The sequence below is a fragment of the Cyprinodon tularosa genome, unplaced genomic scaffold, assembly GCF_016077235.1.
Source record: "Cyprinodon tularosa strain WSP-4 unplaced genomic scaffold, ASM1607723v1 ctg744, whole genome shotgun sequence".
In the NCBI taxonomy this organism is placed as follows: Eukaryota; Metazoa; Chordata; class Actinopteri; order Cyprinodontiformes; family Cyprinodontidae; genus Cyprinodon; species Cyprinodon tularosa.
In genome coordinates this window covers 271,910-290,551 of record NW_024039501.1, presented here as the reverse complement: position 1 = coordinate 290,551, position 18,642 = coordinate 271,910, and the positions used below count along the sequence as shown (strand labels likewise).

The 18,642-nt window shown below is 39.5% G+C and overlaps 1 protein-coding gene across 1 annotated transcript in view; it reads left to right on the top strand.

The window, feature by feature from the left end:
* Positions 1-4,235, top strand: part of kdm4ab (lysine (K)-specific demethylase 4A, genome duplicate b) — a 57,742-nt gene extending 53,507 nt beyond the window's left edge. The window contains 4 exon segments of the mRNA XM_038269947.1: positions 237-407; positions 2,691-2,810; positions 2,888-2,980; positions 3,053-4,235. Of these exon segments, the coding sequence (XP_038125875.1) occupies positions 237-407; positions 2,691-2,810; positions 2,888-2,980; positions 3,053-3,190 (522 nt within the window). The 3' untranslated portion in view covers positions 3,191-4,235.
* Positions 4,236-18,642: the final 14,407 nt, after the last annotated feature.

The following is an 18,642-nucleotide window of genomic DNA, read 5'->3' as shown; positions in this document are numbered from 1 at the left end:
AAACTAATGATTTAGGAACCGATTCATAAAAGAAGTTTATTTGACGTGTTTGCCATTGCCTCTACATGATGGTGTCAGGCTTCAGATTCTAAGTTTTCTTTCATAACGACCAGCCTTGTCTTCTGAGAAACTCTCTAAAGTCTGGTTCTATAGATCTAGATTGTTTCTTTCTCTACTGCCACTCTGCTTTCTTTCTATTGGCTGGTAACTCAGTGGATGGATGACTTCTCTTCCAGCGCAACAAAGACTCCCTGAGGGACCTCGCCGAGGGCCAGAAGGTGATCTGTAAACATAAAAATGGCCGTTACTACCACAGCGAAGTAGTGGAGCTGACCACGGCTACGTTCTACGAGGTGGTGTTCGACGACGGCTCATACAGCGACAACCTCTTCCCAGAAGACATAGAGGTTGGTACTGGAGCTACTTGATGAGTCAGAAATGATCAGAGCTCACTTACTTCTTTGGATGCTTGTTTCTTGTTTTGATTTTAACATCCAGCAGATTTAAAGGCACACTATGCAACATTTATCAGTTAATTAATGTGTTCCATAACGTTTTGGATGATTAAATGAGTCATTTCAGGTCGAACAAAGGTTTTCTCGGCCGCCCTGGTGGTCTGTGGGGAAAATACCGTACTTGCAATTGCAGGAGCCCTCGGCCCGCACCCACAGGCTCAGAAGTCTTGTGCATCGCGAGAGTCGGTCGTGCTTTATGGCGAGAACTGCTACATGCCCCCAGTGAAAGGCATGCTCGTTGTTAGCGCAGTGGCGATATTTGTGCAGTTATCATGGCGGAACCAGCGAGAATTTTCAAACTCGAAAATCGGAACAAAATAGTCACTTACCGCAGTAGACATGGTGATTCGTTGCGTTCGCCTGTCTGCTAAGCTCAAAACAACCGCGCCTGGCTTGACGGAGAAACCAGGAGAACAGCTGAGCATATTTACGACAGTGCACTTTTACTTTCGCCCTCTGGGGGGAGCCTCGCTGGAAAATCAACACCGGTTGCATAGTGTACCTTTAAGACTCACAATACTTAGAAATCCACAATTTACACAGCGCAAAAAAAAAAATGTGTAGCCAGACTGGATTGGAAGACTTATATTTACTCGTTTACTCCAATTACTAACTGACTCACTCACATATTTCACTCACTCATTCACTATTGTAACTCAACCACTAAGTCACTCACTTACCTAACTCTCTCACTAAAACACCGACTAACTTAACTCACCAAGTCACTAACTAATTTACTCACTAACAACTCAATTACTCTGTCAATTTTGTGTCTCTTATTTTTATATCTCTTTCACTCACTCCATCATTCACTAATATAACTCACCCACCAAGTCACTCACTGAGGCACTCACATATTTCTCTCCCATACAAAGATAGCCCAGTCTATTATTCTCTTTCTATCTTTCTATCTCTACTAACTAACTAACTAATTAATTAAGTTGTTCACTTCAAAAGGTTAAAAAGTATCTCCCCTGGGTAGAGATGTCCCTATCCAGGTTTTTGCACTTCCGATCCGATACCCATACTGGCCGATATCAGCCTATCCGAGCATGTATTTAAGTTTAAGTTAAAGTATGTAGCCTTAGTTGTAAGACTCATGTTGAAAAGGGTTTTAGTACTCTTGATAACATCTAGCCAGCTGAATTAGGTGAGATTGAATAAAACACAATGATTGGTAACAACAAACTTACCTGTTTATTAAGAGATAAACACAAACTGGACAAAATTATGAATAGCAATCTGAAATTGCACAGTGAACAGTAAAACCGTAAACGGTTAAAGGTGCTATATTACTATAAGTTTTAATAAAAATGCAAAACAGACAAGAGTGGAAAATATTCTGTTAACTTAGAATCAGGACTCTACTCTTGAAAAAAGACACTGCTTAAAAAAAAATCAGTGCAAATAATAGTGAACTATTACACAAAAATGCCTTATACTCCCCAATCTCCTCCACACCTAGTCTCCATCTACACATCGTGCAGGATAAAATAATCCCACACGGCTGACATTTTCCCCGCTATCTTCCAATTCACCTGTTTTAATGGTTAGGCCACGAGACAGACCCAAAAAGACCTGTGGGTGTTTTGAAGGTGTTCTGGAAAATACGAACCGGATTCGGGGAACACTGGCGCAAAATAGTGGAATGGATCGTTTCAATCAGCGAAACTGGAAAATACGGACCGGATTTTTTTTTTTCAAACTGGATCGGCATTTTTACATGCTTTGCCATTACGCATTTTTTTGCCAATATCGGCGTCCAATCCGATACGTGGATCGGATCGGGACAAGCCTACCCCTGGGTCAGGGGCGGATTTAGGAAATGTGGGGCCCTAGGCAAAGACAGGCAGGGGACCCTCTGAATTAAGAAGACAACACATAAACAGCCCCATTCTACAGATAGAGAAATGTTAATAGAATAGACATTCATTATCTGTTCTAGGTTTTGTTCCTCTCTTCTCCCTTTTCTTGACACACTTAATATTATCAGCGTGCTGATGGCATTTTAGCCAAAGGATTTTTATCAAAAACATCATTAATGTGCAGAAATAAGGAAAAGTTTTATTAACTATACATGTAAACAGAGTTTTAGGCAGCTGCCTAGTATTGCCTGATGGTAAATATCCCTCTGCCCTGGTTGAAAGTTAGCGTTTTGGTTGTGTGTGTTTGCAGAGCCAGGACTGCGTCCGCCTCGGCCCCCCGTCTGAAGGTCAGCACGTCCAGGTGCGCTGGACAGACGGCCTTTTATACGGAGCCAAGTTCGTAGCGTCGCACTCTGTCCCCATGTATATGGTAAACCCGCCACTGTTTGTCTAAATTCTCTCAGCATCTTGTTGACTTTTACTCACCCTACTGAGTGCGTGTTTCAGGTGGAGTTCGAGGACGGATCCCAAATCACAGCGAAGAGGGAAGACATCTACACCCCGGACGAGGATTTACCCAAACGAGTCAAGTCACGCATGGTGAGCTGGAGTTTTTCTTCGGTTTGTGTTCCTGCGTTCTGTTTTCGCTCATCGCCTCTCTCCTGTCTGCAGTCCGTAGCCTCGGACATGCGCTTCGAGCTGTTCACGCAGAGCAACGTCAAACAGAACTCCAAGCGTCAGCGAGTCATCAACTCGCGCTACAGAGAGGACTACATAGAGCCGGTCATCTACAGAGCCATCATGGAGTGACTCCTTCCATCACTATGGAAACGTTAAAGCCTTCATGTCCTGCGTTTCATTAGCAAACAGCCGCTCCTCCTCCTCCTCCTCTTCTTCCAAAGCCTCTCAGGCTTCATATTTATAAACTACGGCTGGGACTCAGTGACTCGTGCTTTAATCCATCACTCTGCTGTCCGCTCTTATTTTTCTGTTTTCTCAGGAGGAAGCCATTAATCCTAAATGTCAGCAACAGGTGGGTTAGCTCACCGCCGCGTGCAGCTTTCCCAATGACGTCGCAGCTGTTTATTATTCACCTTTAAGTATGTTTTGTTTGTTTAATTCATGCATTTTTTCTCTTTTTCAACGGTTTTTGAAATGATCACCCTGCAGGATTTTATAGATTAAGGATTTTTTTTCCCAGACTGATAGTTCCTCCATGCTTAGATTGATCAAACAAAGCGAACGGGATGCGGTTTAGGCGCGGCGTCGTTCTTCAGGAAGGTTTTTTCTAAGCCGACTCTCGTTTCTGTCCCGTGGGTTTTTATAAATACTGTAAATAATAGTGTTACTTTATTTATGCAAAATGCATCGAAATTTGAGAAGAGAGCTATTTTTGTCACATCCTTTTCACGAGCTAAAGAGACCTTCAGATGTATTTATATTTATTAAGCTGATAGGTTTTCAATTTTTTAGCCTTTTCTGTCTCAGTGCTGAAACCCGAAGCCGACGAAGACTCGACTCCAGCTCCTCTTCGAACAAAAGCACTTATTTAGTTTTTGTTTAGAAACTTTTAATACATTTCTGTCCCCCTTTAAAACTAATTTTTAATTTTTTTTGCCCCTCCGGTGTTTGTGTTTTGATTTCTCGTGGCTGTGGAGCATCAGATTTCAGCTGATATGTTAATTTTTCCTCGTGCAGAAAGGAGAATGAGAAGTAGGACAGTCTGGCCCCCCCAACGCTTGTTTTAGCTTCACCCTGCCGTCGTCTTTAGATCCGAGTCCGCCCAGAAGAACGCTTAAAAAAAAAAATGTAAGCTTAAACTATTTGAGTAAAGATTGGGATAGAAAAAACAAAAGTGTGTTGCGTCATTTATTTCTCCTTCTCAGCCTTCACTGAACAACAGCCAATCAGAGCAGTTTATTTTCCTTTAATCTCAGACCTGAAGGCATGCAGCTGTGAACTCCTCCAAAGACATTCTCACATTCTTTTCCATCCCTGCCAAATTAAGTTAGCTTTGCCTTGATTTACAGCCAACTACTTAGAGAGAATAAATGCCTCTTTGGTTCCATTCTGCGGTTTGTTGGAATGGATGGTGAATCTGATCAAGTGTTCAAACATCGGAACACCTGGAAAACAGAAAGAGATGCTTGTCCTGAACTCATAGCAGCGGCTCAAAATTAGTGTTTTTTATTTGACTGCAGGACACCTTGTTACGGAAGAGGATTAGGACCACTGAAAAAAAAAAGAAAGTTAACTGATTTTTAAATTTTATTTTAGTTTAACATGGGGAAAAAAGTCAGAATTCTGAGATTAAAGTCAGAAATCTGAGATTAAAGTCAGAAATCTGAGAAAAAAAGTCAGAAATCTGAGAAAAAAAGTCAGAATTCTGAGATTAAAGTCAGAATTCTGAGATTAAAGTCAGAAATCTGAGATTAAAGTCAGAAATCTGAGATTAAAGTCAGAAATCTGAGAAAAGAAGTCAGAATTTAATCTCAGAATTCTGAGATTAAAGTCAGAATTCTGAGAAAAAAGTCAGAATTCTGACTTTTTTCTCAGAATTCTGACTTTTTTCCCATACTATACTGAAATAAAATAAAAAAAAGTCTGTTAACTTTGTTTTTTTTTTCAGTGGCCCTAATCCTCTTCCGTACCTTGTAGCTTTAAGCAGCAGAGGGGAAAAAAAACTATCCTCACCCAAATTTGTTCTAGAACCATCAGTGGGTACAGTTAGTACAGATTGTGTCCTATCTGGTGATGTGGCAATAAGAATAATTGTCTTGATGACAAAAAAAGCCCAACAGATTTTACTTTCACAAGTGGAGCAATATGGCAATTGCCATATTGCTCCACTTGTTTCATGCATATAAATTGCTTTATTATAATTATGCAGGGAGTTTTACAGTTTATATGGACACTGCAATGTAAATATAGCAGAAAACAGAAGAAGAAGAGAAAAGATGAAGGAAAGAGGAGATAGAAAGGAGACAATGGGCCGGATCTATCAAAGGTTTGCGTGTATAAAAACGTGAGCTATTTCACTGCGCACGCTAAAAAATGTACAAACTGATCTATCAACAGCGTGCTAAAAGGATTTGGTCTTTAAAACGTGCTAAATAGCGCCTCTTATCCTTTTAGTACTTTTTCTGCAATGAATCTGCAATATGGGGCGTTTACATGCAAAAGTGCGCCTTGTGGGAGGAGAACATGTAAATATATTAATTTAGCACTCGCAAAGTGATTTATCAAACCTGAAAGCAATTTTGCTAACGGTATCTGACTCTATATTTAACACGTTTCAAAAGAAGGTGCAAATGGTCTGTATGCGTAATTGCGCACACATGGCAGCGGTTATTGTCGCAAGAAGGAGACATGGAAATGAAGCAAGGAGACGCAGAGAACGCATTTTTTCACTCCGTGTCAATATTTTTGGAATGAACGAGGAAACGATCATCAAAACATATCGTTTATCCAGCATTGCCAATTTGAAGCTGCAATTCCAGTGATTTGCTCCTCACAGAGCGTCAGCTGTACTTGTTCCTCAATGCTGGTCAGAGGCATCTCATCTACTGTGCCCCCTCCTGTTTTGTTCGCAGATGTTTTGTTATATGCCAGTTTTTCTCTGGTTCGCCTTCTAATATCCTGGTATCTTCTTTTTACTTCATCCACTGTTCGCAAGGTTTCACCAACAGCGTTTACTTTATTACAGATTTGTTCACATATAGCGTTCCTCTGTGTGACAGTCGCACTTCTTTGCTGTAGCTCACTTAAATGTTTGTTGGCTTCATCCACCAATACCTCCATTTCCATAGGGTCAAATTTCCTTTTGCGCTTTCTGCTGTCCAAACTCGCCACAAACCACAAAACGCGCAAAACCATCATTTAAATAGGGCGTCTCTAACAGTTTTGCGCCTGCCACCAGTTACGCAATCACTCTTGTTAAATCACCCGCAAACCATGGTTCAGCCCCTCGCGCAAAATTCCAGTTTGCGAGCGCAAATTACTGCACGCAAAATTGGATCTTGATAAATCCGGCCCAATGACAAAACATTTTCAGTCTGCTTCATCACCTGCAACGGGATGCAAAAAGAACAGCACAACCGAAAGACACGGTACGAGATATACAATAAAGCAACACCTTGAAACTATCGCTAAAGTAATATTATTAAGTCTGACATGTACTCTGTGTTACCTGAAGATATGAATGTGGGGTTTCTGTATGGAAGTGAATCTCTGAGTACCTGGAGCCAAGCACCTGTAGTTGTTTGTGAGGGTGAACTAGTGCATGTTAAGTTTATCTATAGAGAAAATGCTCAATAGCGGTTGCGGAGAGCCGAAGAGGCGCCCCCCCACACTGGAAAAACGATCTAGAAATAAGTAAAAATTTCTTAAATTAAGTGTATTTACCCTTAATTTGAGTAGGTAAATGATAGTTTGCCAATGGAATGAGTATTTTTACTCTTAAAATAAGATAATTAGATACTATTCACTTGAAATAAGACAATGCAATAGTGTTTTCTTATTTTAAATCTAAATTGTCTTGTTCCATTGGCAAAAGGTCTCTTTTATCTCCTCAATTCAAGAAAAAATGCACTTATTTTAAGAAAAAATGACTTGTCAAGATTTAGATTTTTTGCAGTGCAGAGCACCGAGTCCAGTGCCCAAAGGGACCCCAAGAGCGAGGGCACCAAGGAGGGGCCAACTCAGGAAATCAGACCCCCACCAAGGGGGGGGGAGAGACAGCCCAGAGAGTGTCCCCCCAGCCACCGCAATGCCGGGGAGCCGCGGGGACGAGTCCGCGGGCTCCTCCGGCAGCTGGCCACCCTGAAGTGAATCCGGCCCTGGGCCCCAGGGATCCGAGGCCCCAGGGGCGCCCGAGCCCCAGCAAGGCCCCGTTAAAAAGTGAAACATCACAAGTTTGAGACCATCTGAGCATTTAGTGAGATTTCTATTATTATGATGTAGTTTCTCTCTAGTCAAGAGATATCATGTTAACCCTTTAAAGCCAGATCCAAGAACAAAACAAAAAAGAAAATTATTTTTTTTTTTGGTTTGAATTCCTTATTTGGCCTTTTAACAAAATATGTAAAAAGAAAAAACCTAAATACATTTTTGATATTAATAATTTATTACTATGCGATAAGTCAAGATTATTTTTTGTGTAGTCTTCTACTGGCTGTTATCAGGTATATCTGATTGTGTACAATAGGATTTGGAGCATTACCATTAAATTATGCAAAAGGTGTCAGACGCAAAACATTTCAGAAACCGTATGTATCAAATATGATACATTTGGCATTATAGGGTTAAAAGCGCTTTACTATTCTATTTCTGATTTGGTCAAAAGCCCACACTGAGGTATGAGGTTCTAAAGTGATCAAGTTCAAAACTACGCAACAGTTTATCAGTTTAAAAACAAAACAAAAGGGAAGTTGAGGTTTTCTCCATTACAGAGGAAATGTTTCCTCATCGGGGCCTTCAAAACAAAATAAAGAAACACGGAACCTTTCCCATCTCAAAAAACATGTTGAAGGTTTCTTTTCTGTTTTTACATAGATGAGGCACATCATTTTGATTTAATTGGAAGTATTTTTCATATTTTTTAAAGATTTTTTTCCTCAATAGCATCTATGTTATGTGAACCACTGACTCAAAATCTGTATGAAATTCTTCTACTAGCCTCTAGTAGCAGGATTTCCCATTGGTTGTGGTTCAGTTGGCCACAATTCTATTCATTTTATTTCTATAGCACCAATTCACATCATGTCACCTCAAGGCCCTTTCCAGTTCTCCAGATCATCCAGTCAGATTGATTCAAAGTTTTCTATCTAAGGAAAACCAGCTGATTGCATCGACTCATTGTCTCTTCAGCAATCCCTCACACTAAGCATGCTTGTAGCGACAGTGGAGAGGAAAAACTCCCTTTTAACAGGAAGAAACCTCCAGCAGAACCAGGCTCGGTGTGAGCGGCCATCTGCTGAGGCCCACTGGGGTTCAAGGAGACAGAAGCAGACATAGAAAAAGAAGCATAGATACAAAAGGCATCACTTTGAAGTCTTAAGATTTTTTATTTTTGAATTTGAGTTTTCTACAGATGGTCACTACACTTACCTCTTTAGTTTGTTGCAAATACATCTAGACATGGTTCATGTTTATGGTTCATAAAACTAAAACCTGCTTGTATGGAAGTAAAACAGTCTCGTTTTTTTGTACACCAAATTTTTAACACTGAATGTTTTTTTTTACATTGAATTCCTCACACTGAATTTTTATCTGGTGAAAATTCAGCTGCAAAAAAATTCGACTACAAAAATGGTGAAGTCAAGCCAAAGCAATCTACACTCTTTGCAGTCGAGCATAGAAATAAGCCAATGAAATAAGCTCAGTTTGTCAGAAAAAACAGGAAGTTTGCTGCCGGCTGCTTCTTCCGGATCAAACCCAGAGCCTTGGCAGATCATTAGCTGTGATCAGCTCCGTTAGTTCACCCGGTCTGATTAGATGAAAAACTCTTACGACTGTCTATTAGTAGCTACCTGACGTTTTGTAATCATATCTATTCAACAAGAAAAACTCCTCATTCACCCAACTGTTGTGTCACGTGACCAAATGAGCTGATTTCATTGGCTAGAAGCGGCTCGACTGCATCGAGTGTTGATTGCTTTGGCTTAAATTCACCAAAAGGTCAAAACATTTGCAATTAAATTTTTTGCAGCTGAATATTTTGCAGGCAAATTTTTACCGGACATAAATTCACTGTAAGGAATTAAATGTGTAAAAAAATTCCTTGTTTGAAATTCAGTGTACAAAAAAAGATTCCAATGAGATGGTTTTTCTTCCATATGCTTTTACCTCTTTAAAAAGCCTTTAATGTATCGCTGTTTAAAATCCCCACATGGAGAATTCTTCGTTCTGATTCACAGAAGTTATCTAAAATGATTCATGATGATGATTTATATTTAAGTCATTCCAGGCACTACAGGTGGAAAGAAAAAAGAAAAAAAACATAATATCGAGGGAATTTTGATCCTTTATTGAGGCAAGCAATGAACAGTTTTTGTAAATTTGCATTTATTTCAATTCTTTTTCATATTTCATTGTTCAGAATTTTATTTGTCAACCTTTTCCTACTTTATTTTAAAGATTTTTTATTTATTTATTTTTTTGCTCAGGTTTCTCTTTTTCAGGTGGATCACATTTTCTCTTGAAGTTTACATTGACCAAAAATGTTTTTATCAATAACGTTCAGCAGACCGAGAAAAATGCGTCTTCACTCCTGACCTCAGAGGAAAGTCCGTCCCTACAGGTTTGATCCGTAAAACAAAAAGAAAAAGGGAAATCAAATTTTAAAAGATAAAAAAAAAAAAAAAAAAGATGATTTAAGACATATTGGAAAAGATTAAGAAAAAAAGAAAATGTTTAAAGTTTCATGTTTTGGATTGTATTTAAAAAAATGTCTATCTACAAAGCGTGTTTATTGCTTGCAACAATGTTGGAGCAATATTTAATTTCATCACTGCTATAGTTTAAAAATGTAAATGTCTTTAGGGCTGTACCCTACGGAATTTTGTTTCGTATACACTGTGTATACAAAAGGACAAAGTCTAAGTTCAGGGAACAAAATGCACTCCATAGAGCTGAGCATCTCTGCCTGTTTTGCTGTGCATTGCCCCGCCCAATTAAAGAACTAATAATATCCTCCCGAAAGGATGTGGAAACATAATGTAGGCCCAGAGTGCGAAAAGAAACCACATCCTTTCCTTGTTTGTTTCTTGCAAAATGAATTCCCCACAATGAGAATTGCTGCTGTTGGGTTGGTATATCCTGCCCTTCTCATGGCTTTCAGTCACATCCATCTGTCTTTCTGTCGTTGAGATCAAGAAGCTGAAGTCGGTTCAGATCCAGAAATGACTAAATAACCATTTTACTAAAGGGCGAGTCCACTTAATTTTTAGCTACCTTTAGCAGCTTTAATCTACTCTAGTTAAAAACCGGCGATCTTTAGATCAGGGGTAACCAATTAAAAATCAGCGGGGTCAGAATAAAGAAAATCAACCAGTAAAGGACCAGAGACATTTTTAATTAGAATCTGTTACTTTAAACAAAATTTAACACTGAAATAAAATGTTATACATTGACTTTAAAAAAAAATTTCCATTTTAAAATCGAAAGTGTTTTTGAAGTAGAGAATAACAATCTTTCAGTTTGGTTTATAGACAATTTCCTGATTCACATATTTTATAAAACACCAGTTTTGTTATTTTTCTTTATTTTTTCTGTCTTAATGTTGGCAGTGGGCTTTAGGCTGCCCTGCAAGGCTTTAAACCTGGGTTTGAATGGAGACTAAGCCATTCTCAAGCACACATCAAGGTTTTTACGGAGCCCCTCTGGTGACGTGGGCAGAAGTTTTTTTTGAAGATGTTAAGTTGTGGCCACACGTTATTTGTAAGGGAGCTCCTTTATGGTGGTGTAGCTTACATTCAAGGAATGCTCATTTGCAGAGAGTACTTTCCGTACTTGAGTAAAAGTACAGATACTTGTGTTAAAAATACTCTGGTAAAAGTGGAAGTACTGATTAAACTTCTTTACTCAAGTAAAAGTAACAAAGTACAGGCTTGTAAATTTACTTAAAGTATAAAAGTAAAAGTAGAAACCACTTTTTTCATGCCGTTGCCTACATTTTAAATGGATGTCTGCCAATAGGACTAGATCTCCGTTGTGTTCATTTTCAATCATCTCGTCGTCCATGCTACTATGCTAACGCCACCGCCACCAAGCTGCAATGATTTGCCGCCAATGAATACCGCCGAATCTGTCGATTCATCTTGTAGCGGTGCGTCAAATGCAACGTAGATTCCCATCCAATTAGATTGAATTTGGTATTGATGACGTGAAAAATAATAACGGTAACTCCATTGAAATGATTCAAAACTAAAGTAACGAGCCAATTTTTTAAAATGTAAGGAGTAGAAAGTACAGATATTTGTGTAAAAATGTAAGGAGTAGAAGTAAAAAGTCGCCATAAAAATAAGTAGTAAAGTAAAAATATCAGAAAAATCTACTTGAGTACAGTAACGAAGTATTTGTACTTAGTTACTTCCCATCTCTGCTCATTTGCATTCGATCTAGTAAGTGGTGGCCAGGACTTACTAAGTGGTGGCCACCATTTAGTAAGTGGTGGCCACCACTTATCTATCTTCTGGCCACGCTTTAGTAAGTCGTGGCTACGCCTTAACATCTTCAAAAAAAATAATTCTGCCCATGTCACCAGAGGGTCTCCGTACATTTTGAGCCTGGATCCAGATTTATTGTTGATTCTGTTCATGGTGGAGAATCCTGCTTCACAGCAGCAGGATGAGCCAAAAATCCTCTAAATGTGCAGGGTCATCTTTGAGCACGCCATTTCACTTTTCTTTCACCAGTTCACCGCAGTTCTTCCAGCAGTCCACACTTTCTCTGCTCTCTTTTTCTCATGGTCTTCTCCTTCTTTCCCATCGCCCGGCTTGCCACAGGTTTGCCTGCTGTGTCTAAAAGTAGCAGCAGCAGCAACCCAGACTGACAGCTCATTGGCTCATTTGGATCATGTGCAGCCTGGAGCCGGACGCTCCCCAGGGCTTTACCGTATTACCAGGAGAAGAGGGGCAAGTTAAATTAGACTCTGCCGTCAGACAACATGCGGTAATTTATAAATGTTTTAAATCAGGTTAGGTCCGGATTAACCAGCTTGTAGTTGCATTAGAAGCTTCTCTCTCTAGAGGTATTAAGTGATGAATCATGTCGTAGGTAGAACCGTCCTAACCACGCCTCACCTGGACTGGAAACACCACCTCACTGGTCCAAAGGGCCCAGAAGTGCTTGGACTTCCTGCGGAGGATGAGGAGAGACCAATTAAAGAACTAATACCCTCCCGAAAGTATGTGGAAACATAATGTAGGCCCAGAGTGCCTACAAGTTCCTGAGGGCCCCGTTAAACTCTGTTTAGATCTATGTTAACCCTGTAATGCCAAATGTATCATATTTTAAACATACAGTTTCTGAAATGTTTTGCGTCTGACACCTTTTGTTTAATTTAATGGTAAAAACTTTGCTCCAAATCCTGTTGTACACAATCAGATATACCTAAAAACAGCCAGTAGAAGACTACACAAAAAATAATCTTGACTTATCGCATAGTAATAAATTATTAATATCAAAAATGTATTTCTGTTTTTTCTTTTTACATATTTTGTTAAAAGGCCAAATAAGGAATTCAAACCAAAAAAAAGTTATTTTCTGTTTTGTTTTATTCTTGGATCGGGCTTTAAAGGGTTAAATACGACTATTCCTTATTTCTGCACATTATGTTTTTGATAAAACTACTTTTGCTAAAATGCCTTCAGAACGTTTATAATAAGTGTGTCTCAGCCCCGCCCCCCCCCCCCCCCCCCCCCCCCCCCCCTTAGTGTCCACCATATTGGAACAGTCCATTTGATGCACATGTTCAGACATGTCCAAACAGACAGCAGCTGCAAAGATTCTTTGGCTTAATCAATTTATACTGAAAGTTCATCTGAAGCTACTGCAGCTACTTTGCATTTCTTAACATCTAACAAAGTCAGGATTGAGCGGTCCTTTAGAAGCACAAGAATCATTTCAAAGACTAGAAGATCTGTTCACACCTGCCCCTGTCTCTACTCTACCAGATACTAAATTGGTAGGGTAAGAGTACATAGGTTAAATTGAAGGTACAATGACAGAACAGTACATATATAGAAAGGAGATTTAGTGAAGTGAGTAAATATTTGCTGTATTTTGCATAATGACGTTCTGCTCTGAGATGTGCTCCTACATGTGTCTCTTTGTTTGCTCTGTCCTCCCGTTATCAAATTTACATGTCAACATAACCTTTTTTGTCCCCTATGAGCTTTGCCAACTCCTCTGCTGTTCAGTTTACTTTCTTCTTCCTTTTATGGTCATCAGGTCAAATCAAACAAGCAGATAATAACAGTAAAATGCCAACAGAGACTTTCAACCTGAATAACTAATAGATGGAGCTCTGGGTTCTGATTTTTGAGCTCTCTGTGAAGAGACTGAGTCAATCAGAAGTTGTTAAAAATGATAAGTATCTATTACTAAATCTAAGTTGTTCACTAATAAAACCAGTTCCACTCCTCCTGCCCAGTTTGCGATGCTATTTGTGTTTGTGAGAAAATTAAACTTCATCTAAAAGGGTCTATATCACTACGACAGAGTATCAGGGCCAGGCTGGAGAGTTTACCATTTAATTTGAGAATATAGTTGTAATATTATGATAATAAAGTCGTTTAAAGATCTGTTTATTTACTTTCAATTCTATTCAGTTTATTTCTATAGCTCCAATTCACATCATGTCATCTCAGGTCACTTTCCAGTTCACCAGATCATCCAGTCAGATTGATTCAAAGTTTTCTATCTAAGGAAAACCAGCTGATTGCATCGACTCGTTGACTCTTCAGCAATCCCTCACACTAAGCATGCTTGTAGCGACAGTGGAGAGGAAAAACTCCCTTTGAACAGGAAGAAACCTCCAGCAGAACCAGGCTCAGTGTGAGCGGCCATCTGCTGAGGCCCACTGGGGTTCAAGGAGACAGAAGCAGACATAGAAAAAGAAGCAGATATGAAAGGGAACTGTAAAAGGCGGCCCTTTCCAGGAGCTACAAGCCAGCTCCCATGTCAGAGGATGAAGAGAGAACATCCAGTTAGTCACAGTCAGAGAAACAGGACTACACTGGAAAACAGGCCAAGCTCCAACATCTAGAAACAAAGGTGTTGATGGCTAACCTGACAACAGCCAGATGCATGTCTCACTCCGCCCAGCTCCACTCACATACATCTGGGAACCCGCTCATTGAAAGTGATTTCCCCAACCGAATTTATGGTCTGTCCAATCAGGACGCAGGGCGGGTGTGTCCTGGAGTGGAGAAGCGATCGTGAGATTCCAACAACAATGGCGGCTCGCATTGAGGAAGCAAGCGTTAGCATTGATGCTGCTATTTCTTCTGTGTTGTCCAATCTATCTGATATTGTTTCATTAAAAGAACATCAGAGAACGGCTTTGAAGGCTTTTGTTGGTGGAAACGATGTTTTCGCCCTTCTCCCGACCGGATTTGGCAAGAGCTTGATCTACCAAATGGCTCCTCCTCTCACAGGGTCACGGGTTAGCTTCGGTGTGAGTGGTTGAAATAGCACGTCCATAAAGATGACAGACAAGTGGCTTATCCAATCATATGCAAGGAGTTTTGATAAGGCCCAGCCTTCAGTAAAGGCAATTCCTATGGCGGGTTCCCAGATGTATGTGAGTGGAGCTAGGCGGAGCGAGACATGCATCTGGGTGTTGTCAGGTTAGTTGATGGCAGCAGCACAGCTGATATTTATATATATATATAACAATGAAAAAAAAACTTATCTGTCTTACAACAAACAAATATATGTAGTCCATTTAGTGTTCAATGAAAACATCCTGTCTCGCTCCGTCGGCCTGCCTGTTGAACCCTGGCCACCATCGGGCCTTTGCCCGACCTCTGACTCTCCACTCTAAGCCGCTTTTGTTTTGCCTCATGGCCGTCACATGGTGGTCAAATGATTAAACCACCATGTTGAGCCTTGCACTGCAAAAAGGGAAATATGAGAAAGATTATTATTCTGATTTGAAATAGTATTTTACCTTGATTTAAGTGGATAAGTTAGAAAATTAACCAACAGAATGAGCCACCTTTCATCAAAAACAAGAAAAAAAAAAAGACATATCTAATTATCTCACCTAATGACAGAAACACCTGAAAAACATCATCAGCCTCAGCTCTAGTCAAATTTAAAAGAACACAAAACTGAGAATGGACAAAGTCCACGGATGTTGTTTTCTCCCCCCCCCCCTCTTTACCCAGCATGCATCAGAGCGGACTTGTCCGTTTTCCAGGCTGACAGTTATCCCAGCATGCACTAATTAAGTGTAAAGAAAAAAAAAAAGGCAAATAAAAAGGTGGAATGAAGGTAAGAGAGGAAGATGATTATATAAAATACAAAAGTAAAATAGAAACAATGAGAGAAACAGAAATCATGAAGTAATAATAATGAGATTAAGAGTGGGTCATACCTATTTAAATTCAAATTTAATAGGGAGGAAAATGTAGAACACGTACTGATGAACTGTAAAACTTATTAACCTGAAAGGTAGAAACTGAGATGAATGGTTGGAAGGACAGACTGAGAATGGAATCTGAAGGAAATATTGAGAAATGAAGAAAACATAAAGGACATTTACAGATTAAGGAAAGTACTATTTATTATAGGGATGCACGCAGTGGCGGCCGGCCCATAGGGGGCGCTGGGGCACCGCCCTCCCTGATAAGAAGAGAGAAACGTAAAATATATTTTTAGAAATTAACTCATAAATGTCTGTTTTACTCTCTAGACTGTGTACCTATAAGCAAAACAAATTATATAAACTACATTTCCCTATCTACTGTCATTAATTTGTGGATTTCCACAGACAGACTCCTACCGTCTCTGTTCTGGGGGCGCTGATCAGACAGCCCCACATTTGCAGAGAATCTGTCAATCATGTACTATTGCTAGGTGAATTTAATGGCCAATCAGCGTCTCGGAACTTTATGGTATTGGGGCGCTGAAAATACTGCGCTTTAACAGGCTTCTCTTCTGAACCCAAGCGCAGGTGCAGACAATTAGAGGGAAGATGGCGAATGTAACGACCGAGATGCAGCTTCCACCAAATTCGGTGAGATCCTTATTTATCTACCCGTTTGCCAGAAGAATATCCCTGTTGTAGGATATGAACATTTCATGTCATGGTTATTGTGACTGTGACGAATCCACCTCGTCGCTTAAAACAACCTCTCTAACTTTGCGCGCCACACACACATTCCTGTTATACTGTGTTTGTGAGGACCAATACACTCGCGCTGAGACCAGTAGCTCCATGAACTTAAAACACACAAGCTGTTCCTGGTTACCTGCTGGCGTATTGAGGGTGCACACTTAATATTTCAGTGGGGTTAGCCGTGTGTGTGTGTGTGTGGGTATGTGGGGGGTGTGGGTGTGTACGTGTTTATGCGGGGACTTGTCATCTTCAGTCTGGCTGCGTCTTTGCTGGGTTCAAACCCAGTTTGGTGTAATTGAATAAGTCAATGAATCTGTGTAAAAGAATTAAGTTGTAAAAATTATTTGTTTTTGTACATCAATTGTTTGTGGAGGTAATATATGGACAAAACTGATTAATGAGAAGAAATCAGAAATAAGAGAGCCTGAGGTGAGGGGCTTAAACTATTTAATGAGGGCTGTGGGAAGAAAAGCGGCAATTTTTGTTTTCTGTTTCTTTGTTACATTGCTGGTAACTGGAGGGAGGCTGAGGCCCAGAGTATCTTGTATATGTTTAGTTTCTTTTGCACCCTGTTTTGAGTTTTTGAGCTCAATAAATCACCAACACCGGTAACCCGACTGAGCCTGGATTCTTGGAGGCCAAAGAACCCCGTCACAGTGACCCAAATCATCACTGTTACTGTTATTATATAGTAAATTAAATCATTACTGTTAAATTGTATGTATTGTCCAATTGTTTATTTGAATTCTTATTCCGGGTTAGTTGGAGACATACACTAGGCTATATCAGCCCCACCAAAAATATTTTTCACCAGCCGCCACTGGATGCACGATATAATCGGCCCCCTATCGGTATCGGCCTTAAAACTGAACATCGGACATCGGCCACCCCACCGATATTTAACCCGATATTTGATCAGCTTCTGAGTTTCTAAAGTCTAAAAAAAAATTTAAATAAATAAATTAAAAATACTACTTCTTCTTCTTCCTCAAAAACTTCTTTTTTACAGACTTAAAAACTTCTAAAAACGAGGGAAAAAATATTGATCCATTAAAATATCCCAATATCTTCATATGCTGATATATTGCCATTTAAAAACACCATATCAATCTCTTTCACTAATGAAATATTGCTATATGTCATCGTTATGCTACGAAATCCCCCGAAAATTCACCAAATGTTGCCATATTTTTATATGTTGATATATTGACGCGGTATCGATCTATTTTACTAACAAAATCTCACAAGAATTTGCAAAATATCATGAGAGTTTGTAACAGAACGATGAAATTTCACGAGATTTTGAAAGTAAAATGGATCGATACCGCGTTTTTAAAAATCTATTTGATATCAGCATATGAAAATATATTTGAGTATATTATTTTCCAAAGTGTCAGAAATGGATAACAAAACTGCTATTTTCAATGACTACTTATTTTTGTCCAGCTTTAACATCGGTATCGATATCGGTTATCGGCTACATGAGTTTTAAAATATCGGCATATCGGCATATCGGCCAAAATCCCAATATCGTGCATCCCTAATTTATTAGTATTATTTTATTATTAATGCTAATAATATTTTTTAATATTAACATTATTCATTTAGAATACAAATGTAAAAAAAAAGAATTAGATAGATGTAAAGTAATGTTACTACTCATGTTAGTAGGTGGCGGTATGCACCTTATAGTTGCTTATGATCCGACATAATAGAAAAGAAGAACAAGGAGCTGTCCCAGCATGCACTGCGGCAGCAGCAGCTACGAGGTTAGCGCTCACAGAGCTCAGAGTATTAAGTTAAAAGTAGTGTTGTACAGGTATCGGTTTCGGCCAGGGTTCCAATCCAGCAATAAAATGGTGGTATCGGTATCGGCGAATACCAACCAATAGCGCACCGATACCATTTTGAGAACCAAAAGTTTATTCAACTATTGTCACCCATTCCAGGTAGGCAATAAAAGTTCTACTGGATTCACTTTGTTTTAGTCTTTTTCCTGCTTCACAAAGGTAGGCAGCAGCTTGACATGAAGCCATGATGGCAATTATTTTACATCCAGGTAGTATGCAGTTCTTCAGATATACACACACATCAATTTCAAGCAGATAGTATCGGTACCAGCTGATACTGCACAGCCAACACTAGTTAAAAGTTCTCTTTTCTATTTCTGTTTTTTCTATAAAAGTATAATTTAAGATCAGTTAAGGCAGGAACATTATATTTTAAGCTTTATTAGATTTACTGATTAGTAGCCCCGTGAGACCATCCTGATCTCGCGAGCTTTCAAGATTTCACTCGCTAATCAGTGTGGCTACTCTCCGTTGAAGAAAATTTGGAGCAGTTCACCAAACGAATGTCCAATCAGCGTTGGCTTTGAGGCGGGTTGAGGTGTAACGCAACGAGAAGCGCGACA